Source organism: Belonocnema kinseyi, chromosome 10, assembly GCF_010883055.1.
Source record: "Belonocnema kinseyi isolate 2016_QV_RU_SX_M_011 chromosome 10, B_treatae_v1, whole genome shotgun sequence".
NCBI classification, from domain to species: domain Eukaryota; kingdom Metazoa; phylum Arthropoda; class Insecta; order Hymenoptera; family Cynipidae; genus Belonocnema; species Belonocnema kinseyi.
In genome coordinates this window covers 115549981-115558693 of record NC_046666.1, presented here as the reverse complement: position 1 = coordinate 115558693, position 8713 = coordinate 115549981, and the positions used below count along the sequence as shown (strand labels likewise).

Genomic DNA, 8713 nt, shown 5'->3' with positions numbered 1-8713 from the left:
ACGATACTATAAGGATACGCTGTAGAGTATTATTGCCATGCACTCGGTCCGCTAGGGCTAGAATAGCAAAAAATTGAATCTTTATAAAATTTCTCTCACTGCATAGCTTATTTCTACCGGTTTCAATAAAAAATATTCAAGCTTGATAGATTAATTTAATATGTCAGCCAGTCAAATTAATAAAATGGTTACTTTACAAATGGTTACTTGGTGGATGTGTGAATATTAATCGATTTCTTGAGTACGATTAAGCGATTTCCAAAAAAAACGTAACCCTGGCGATGAAAACGCACTGAAAAAGCAATGAAACCGCACTAGTCATTGTCAACTTAGTGCATTTTCTTTAGCACTATCCGTACCGCTAGTTTTCTATACCTGAGTTCCCATTGGTGTGTTATTAGTGTATACTATAGCGTTAGTGATAATTGGTGTGTCTACGCCTCTCCGACTAGGCTATCAAGTATACCGGCTGCAAGGGATTAAAAAAAAACAAATTAAAGTTTGTAAAATTTTGAAATTATCTACGAGAAGGTTATAAATTCAGAATCTACGGGTTTCGATGATTTCAGATATCTAACTTTTTCTTTTGGATGTTCAAAATTGGAATCAATATAACGTATCTCGTAATGGAATCAGATAGGCAAAACAGACAACATTTTTTAATTCAACTTCAAAGTAGTATATTATTATATATGTTATAATTATAAATATGTATAATGAGAAAAATTATAAATTAAACAAAAGTGTTGATAATTTGAAAAAATTCTAAAAAGGGAGTCGGTTTGGTTGCGGCCTGGTACTATCAATAGCTCTTTCTGCCCGGTAGGTGATAAATACAATAGAACCATTATATGATCGTCCCATCACTTCTTAGTGCCGTTTAGGTGCTGCAAATCAGCACAAACAGCCATGGAAATGGCACTAGCAGCTCAGTGCCGTTCACCAGTGTTTTTCACTGCTTTTTCATCGGCAGGGAAGGAGGAACATAATAATAGTGAAAGCAGACTAGTCTCACGAGGCTTTATAAAAAATCGCTCTAAAATCTTATGGCGATTTTTGAAAAATATTATAGCTAGTAATGTCCACGATTCTTACCTTTAAAATCTATAATTTCCAGCATAAATTAATTATGAATGTAACGTGTAGAGTACCATCAAGATTAAATATTGTAAAACTTTATTGCATGCACTCCACATGCTGATAGTATTCTTTCCATGTTCAGAATACATGCTATCAATATTCTCCAATTCCTTATTTTGAACCCCTTTTGATTTGTTTGTAAGGCGATGCAACTGGAATATCGACCCAATGTAATTTTTCCATCCAAGTTCTTGATGAACGTTTATTCTCTTGTATTCAATTAATACTGTGCTTTTATCAGGGCTCCGAAAGTTTTGCCGATAATTTTTCACCATTCTTTTCATACATGCAATTTCCTTCTGACTATTATTCTCAGGGGAAAATTTATTTCGACTCATTCTTTGCATATTTTCTTTATGCATCTTCTCACAGTTATTTTCTGACGAATGAAATGGTAAAGAGTGTTGATAAATTTTACAATTTACATATTTCGGGAGGAAATGAGTACGAATTTGAAGATCAAAGCGTTCTTTGGCTGCAATTGTCTCTTCTGATCCAAGGCGATATGTGATTTTATTATTTTGCTTGTCTGTTCGCATATGTTCACCTTTTCTTCTATTATATAAATCTAACCTTAAGATGTCAATTTTTGCCTCACGGTTTCCCATATAATTAGTTTGTCCTTGAATTACTTGTTTGTGCACAAATGACCACACATAATTGCGTTTACAATTACGATTAAAAAGCTGTATTACTTCTGATATATGCTTCTTAACATCATTTTGAACATATAATGTTCGTTGTATAAGATCCGATTGAAATATGGTAAAATTTCTTTCAATATTCATGTGTTTTAAACTGTAGTTTACCTTGTAATTTAAATATCTGTTATACGTTGGAATAAACAATTGATAACATGCAGAATGAGGCGATATTAGTCTTCCTTCCAAATAAGTTAAAATCAGTGAGTGCGAATTATATCCCGTATAATGTCGATGCATTTTTAAAATTGTCATTATTTTTAAATGTTCAGCATACAGTCGGAAACCATCATTCATAGTAGTTACATCGGCATATGAGCCACGCTTACTATTTTGATTTTGTACAGGTAACGTATTTAGGCTTAATAATTTTTCGATTGAAGTATACGTTACACTTCTAGATTCTCGAACATGGTCTATTTTTTTCATTGTTCGAAATAAGCGACTAAAGTTATTTCTATGTGATGATTGAAAAATACTTTCTATATCCGTTTGAAGTTTATTTATTCTTGTGCCTCTAAATGGACAATTTTTGAATGTGCAAACTGTACGAATAATTTTTCCATTCATTAATCCTGCCCATAAATTTCGACTGTAAAAAATATGCTGATTTTCTTTTGAAAAATCAGGAATACGAATAGGTAATATTCTAAGACAAAATATCTGACAGTTAAAAACGTAATTAGGTTCAAGCTCACTCCTCAAAACTACTCGCTGAAATGATTTTAACGAGTTAGAATATGACTCTAAATAAAGATCATTAATCCAAAGTCTTTTACTCGGATTTACTTTTGGGTGCTTTAATATGATTTCCGGAGACTTTGCACACAATGAATTATGTTTTCGCAATAGGCTATAATTATTTCTATGCATTGGTAGAGCTCGAATTATTTTAGTTTCGTCAGCAATGCTTGGTATTTTTTGCCCTCTGACACGTTCCTCATTTCTAAGCCGTGGAAATGCTCTTGACTTTAAAATTCGAGTCAAGAACTGTTTTTCACCTGTACACAAAATTTGTGACGATTTTTTAGCCGCCATTGTATCACCATCGTAACATGTGTTGAATTGTTTATTGGCACAAGAATTTAATCTGAAACAAATAAAGTAAACAAAATTGTTAGGACTGCATTAGTCAATTTATATAATATACACATCTTCTATGTGGTATGTTAGCATAATTGTAGCATACCCCGAGGAGTTCGAGGACAGCTACATAGTTCCGTCTGCCATCGACAGATGGCATGACCGGTTAGTTCCAAGCAGGCGGCAATTGCTCGGTCGGCAAGGTAGATAACTGACACGAACCTATGACCAAGTCGGCAAGGTGAGTCCCTGTTTTACCGAACAAGTGAGCTACAAGATTTTTTGTGTATATGGCGCCAGTGGGATCGGGGATCTCCTGAATTCTATTAGTTTCTGGAAATCCCTAGATCCTCATTTGTTCAATATTTTGGAACTTTCCAAACGGTCGGTTAGCAGTGTTCGAAATTTCTGGAAAACTGAAGCGGATTCGTGGTTCGCTCGACCTGATGATATCTGTAGGTAAAATTCTTATTTATCTCGTGTTAATGAAAATAAGAAGTAGGTGTACCCTTGCAATACCGACCGTGATACGATCGGTATTGCAAGGGCAGTAGGGTTCTGCCGTACATGCATATGCACAGTGCACTTTTACAACACTTAGGATTGTGCAGTAGCCTTATAAGGCACATGTGGATACGCAGTTAGTAATTTTAATGGTACACAAGACAGCGCAGCAGTTTTTATATAGTAATTCGAGCTAAGCAGTAAACTCCAGTGCCATTTATAGATGCGCAATAGACTTCTGAGGCACACCTAGAACCGCAGTACAGTTCGGGGGTACATAGAGCTGTGCAGTTCACTTCTACGATACTGCTGGATGCACATTAGACTTGTAAATATTCAGTAGGCTTCTATGACTCATATGGCTACTCAATACAGTTTGTTGGCGCAAAAGGCTGCGCAGTGTACTTATAATACTTATGGATGCCTAGTAGCAAGATAACTGCAGACAGGCGCCAACTGGGCGCTAAAAAAAGAAGAATCTTTTTGCAGCCTGGCGCCCGGTTGGTTCCGCTTTGGCGTGCTGTTTTGGCTCCAGAGTCTGCCATAGTAGATCCCGGCCCAGACTGGTCATGATGTACAGTAGACAAAATTAAAATAAAGTAAAATGGTATTAGATATGTTTCCATCATAGTTTTACACTATATTTCAGTGCATTCTGGGAGAATATGTAGCGGAGACGTTAAAACATTTCAAGAGACACTGAAATATTAAAAACATCACCTCCTGTCGTATAAACTTGCATGTTTGGGCATGCGTGAGAGCGGGAAAAATTCTAAAATTTTCTGCTTAGCTTAATTTTTTAAGTAATTTGTATAAACTAGAATAATTAAAATTAAATATACTTTATGCAGGTACTTCAACTCCAAAAATTCGAAAAAAGGCGTAGATCGAAAATTGATGAGAACCATAACACGGGTTGATCACATAACACTCACGTCGCCATATTGCAAAACTGAACAACACTGCCACAAAACACTCATAGCAGGGCTACCAACTGTTAATAGCAAATATATTTTGGTAAAAAGTGCTTAAAAACTGAGTTTTCTGTCAACTATATTTGTATCTTTTTTGAAATATGCTGCGAAACGTGAAATAATATTCATTCATTAATTTCTACATTAATTACTAGTGTTTAAACTAAATGCCAGAATCTGGTTCTTTTATTCACCAGATTCTGTTTTTCGTCTGGTCTGATTATTTTTCCCGCTAGTGTGGTCGACTAGAGCGAGCAGATGCTGGGCCAGACTCTGACCTCTGTCATACAAGTCAGACGTTGCTACTGGGGTGCGCATTTTAGAGTAGATAGAGCTGTGTAGTGTAAATATATATTACCTACGCCTGTACCTAAGTTCTGTTCCAAGCCAATATCAGGTAAAACGCTGACCAGTAGTTTAACTGTAACAGATGGTGCCACCATAAAGTCATTGAATTTGGAGGGAGATGAAAAATTAGCGGAAAATTCAAATGTGTACAAAATAGAAAGTTTTAAGAGGAGAAAAAATAATTAGCTCACTTGTTGTAAATATTTGAAATTTAAGGCTAGTTAACCAGGTGACCCAGCCAAAATATATTTGCGAACTTTTTGTCTGGATGGCTGCATAAATTAGATTAAAGAATACAAATTATAAACCCCATATATACCTTTTTAATCAATTCATTTAATTTATTCAAGAAAGTTCAAGCTGAATGAAATGAGTGCCAAGAGTGCAAAATTTGAATTTAACCCAACGGCGATTGTAGTATCTAGTATTGAAAAGAACGATAGGGAGCAATATTTTGGATTTTGAATTCACACCAGTGATACTGCAAGGAACGAAATACTTATGCAAAAGGAAGTTAAAGTTGATCTTACGTGAATTCTGAGCGTTGCGGAAGCGCGCGAAAGTTGCATTCATTTTACTGTAAATTAAAGATAAGTAATATTAATTTGCTTAAGGTGTATTGATGCAGCTGTATTCAAATGAGGTACATAATGTTTCCCTCTAAAAAAGTTTAATCATTCTTATAATAAAAAAAATGTTAGTACAAAAAGTTTACAAATGAAGATAATTACTGCACACATTTAAATTCAAAAAGAACATTGTTTAACGCTGATTCGACTTTGTTTCAACATTGAACCGCCGCCACCACCACCATCATCGTCAAGGCGGCAATCATAGTAAAATCTATGAGTACGCTGCTATATAAACTATTTTGTTATTGATTTAATGCTATTCACACGCTGTGCAGCATCAGGATGACTTCTACTTGTCAAGATTGTCTAAAAATCTATTATCGAGTCAAAATCCGGAAGAGGCATCAGATGTACTCATGCAACAAAGTAAACAATCTTCCTGTCATCTTGACTGAGTATGACATAAGTGACTTATGAATTTATTCTTCTCAAGTTGCCAGTATCTCCAAAAATGATTAAAAGTAATAACAGCAATGAGAAAAATGATAATCATAGTAGCAATTCAGTATTGAATAAACTGCCCGTGAATAGGACGAGTAAAGTAAGGTACGCACCGTAACTTCTGCTGCCAATCTGCGATTCTAATGTAAGATATCACAGTTGAAACAATACGCAAAAGATTCATATTTAAACTTTTTCAAAATTTTTTAACGCCACTTGACACGGTTTTCTTGTCATTCACCAGAAAAAGTATAGAGTATCCTCGTTCCTTATTGAAAATTTCTATATAGAATGCTATGTTTTACCTATAGGTGCCACCTATAGGAAATAACATAGGATCCTACGTAGGTGCCTGTTTAGAAACCTCCCTAATAAGGTACCTAATGGTGCCTATCACATGGTACCTAATGGTACGCATGTCTGTAGGTGCTCCTGGAAGACCAAAAAAACTTCTGCGCAGCCGTATGTACCATAGAATACTACTCCGCACCTGGATATGGTCCCATAAGGTCTTCTATATTGTCTATACGTGATTCAATGGGTGTCCTGCGTGTGATTCATGTTCAAGAGTGAATTTTCTTTACCTAAACCACGTGCAAAGTGGTAATAAATTTTCACAATAAATTCACGACTTGTGAAAGTCACCACGTCGTAATGTTTCAACTATGATATCTCACATTAGACACACTTGGTTAACTAGCCTTAAACTTCTAATCTTTGCAACACGATAGGAAATTATTTTTTCGCCTGTAAAACTTTCAATATTGTACACATTTACCCCCCCCCCCCACATTTTAGCTTCCCCCCCAATTGAACTGAAATTCTGGTGGCACCATCTGTAACCGGTGAATTACTCGCCACTATTTTACCTGCATTTAACTTGGAACAGAACCGTATTACAGAATTCATCAAACAGTACCACTTAACCTCGCTGCAGTGTAGGTATCCTGTACAGCATTGAGTAACATATATTTACGCTTCATATATCTATATACTGTGAAATGTTACAGCGCATCCATAAGTATTATAGACGTTCATTGCGCATTTTTTTGCGCCACCAAACATTTACACGTCTAATGTGCATCTAGTAGCTCTATCTACTGTAAAATACTACAGCGCAACTTTATGTAACTGAAAGCTACACTTCGCATCTGAATGTGTCGTATCATTATACTGCGCAGCCCTATGCACCCTCGAACTGTACAGCGCTTCTAGGTGTGCCTTAGAAATCTACTGTTTAACTGTTTAACAGCCGATTGGAAATTTCCAGAAAATTTTACGATTAAATATCTAGGAATTTCCAGAAACTAATAGAATTCAGGGAGATTCCCGATCCCACAGGCGCAATCTACACAAAAAAGTGTCAGTGATCTACCTTTCAGACCGAGCAATTATTGACTGCTTGTAACTGACCAGTGGCGCCATCTGTCGGTGGCGCCTGGAACTGCACATCCATTGGTTCCCCATTCGGTCCCTTTTTAAAAAACTCGAAAAAACAGCAAAATCAACTTTTAAATTGTTGAAATTCGGATTCTACGTTAAAATTCCCTACAGAAGTTCACGGAATAATCGCAATCGTTTTTTTTGCAACGGTAAAAAGTTTAAAAGAATATAAGCCGTATAACGAATAGGGACCCAATGGGGTCTTTATGGGTACTTTGTAGAGGCCCCATTCGATTCCTTCGGTCCGACAGGGCAATTATATGGCATTAGCCTTCAAACGCCCTTGATGCTAAAATACTATAGTGCGTACTTTTATGTAATATGGTGCTTCAGGCACCATATGAGTGCAACATTTTGTATGGATTCTAGGATTTTAGTAGCTCGTAATTTATTACTTGAAATTTTTAAATCAAAAAAATATCAATATACTAGCTTTATATAGCGTAGCATGTAACACTTTCTATTTGAGAAGAGTCACATACCACTAACATTAGGCTGAGGTGTCCTGTAGTTATTGTGATTGCGGGCACATATGGCATTCGTGCCATCATTGTCGGTTTTAAACGTTATTCGCTACACTTGTAATATGTCACTACTTTCAGTGGGAAATATACTGCCACTAGAGATACGGGACCGCCGTCAGGGAAGACCGATTTAGGAATTATCGTTCCCTGTTCCTCATGAAAAAGTATTATATTAAATAGAATATACGTATGATTTTTTCACGAGTATATGATGCAGTACAGGTTAAACTATACGCAGCCTTTAGTTAAGTGTTTACTTTTAACTAAAGGGGCATATACTGTTACATGTAGTTTTTTCTAATACTCGTGATAAAATGGTACTTATCTTTCATTTCCTATAATACTTTTTCATAAGGAGACATTAATTACTCAGGCTAGTAATTATGTTAGTTGGGCGACCCCTTTCTGAGATCGCTGAACAGTTTTAAAATTCAAATCAATTAAATCAACAATGATATTCGGCTTACCGATTAGAATTTTCTCTGAGGACGTGGCAAAGTGTACTGCAAGCCAGTGAAACAATCAATATTCCAATACACTGCTGTGAATACGCAGACTGCATCGTGCTGCGGGAATCCACCATCCTGAATCAAAATACAAGAAATCTTGAAATACAATAAATACCCAGAAAACGAAAATCCATTAATTTGCTTTTGGATAGGCTTCAAACTCTTCTGAATTGCGTATATGTCACTGGAATTGGGCATTGCCGCCGATTGGTTTTTAACAGAATTCTACTCATAATTATTGTTTTGCCAGACTCAAAAGAGTCATTCTCATTAAAAACGAAGGAAACCGATTTAATATAACTTTGCTTAAAATTGAGATTACAGCAAATTGCAAATTAGGAACTGCACGCGGAACTGACCAATTAACATAATCGCAAATTGATTCCGTTTCAAATATTCAAATCTGCAATTGAC

The 8713-nt window shown here is 35.9% G+C and overlaps 1 protein-coding gene across 1 annotated transcript; it reads right to left on the bottom strand.

The window, feature by feature from the left end:
* Window positions 1-1095: 1095 nt before the first annotated feature.
* LOC117181611 lies at window positions 1096-8370 on the bottom strand. The gene is made up of 2 exons (XM_033374474.1): window positions 8258-8370; window positions 1096-2931 (listed from the first exon to the last, which is right to left on the bottom strand). The coding sequence occupies exons 1-2, from the start codon at window positions 8350-8352 to the stop codon at window positions 1128-1130; spliced, it is 1899 nt and encodes a 632-aa protein (XP_033230365.1). The 5' UTR covers window positions 8353-8370; the 3' UTR covers window positions 1096-1127.
* Window positions 8371-8713: the final 343 nt, after the last annotated feature.

Bases quoted from the DNA above. Each gene is read 5' to 3' on its own strand.
- LOC117181611 (XM_033374474.1), bottom strand. From the start codon at position 8,352: ATGCAGTCTGCGTATTCACAGCAGTGTATTGGAATATTGATTGTTTCA. The intron at 2,932-8,257 runs GTAAGCCGAATA...TATTTGTTTCAG, and splicing joins CTCAGAGAAAATTCTAATCG to ATTAAATTCTTGTGCCAATA.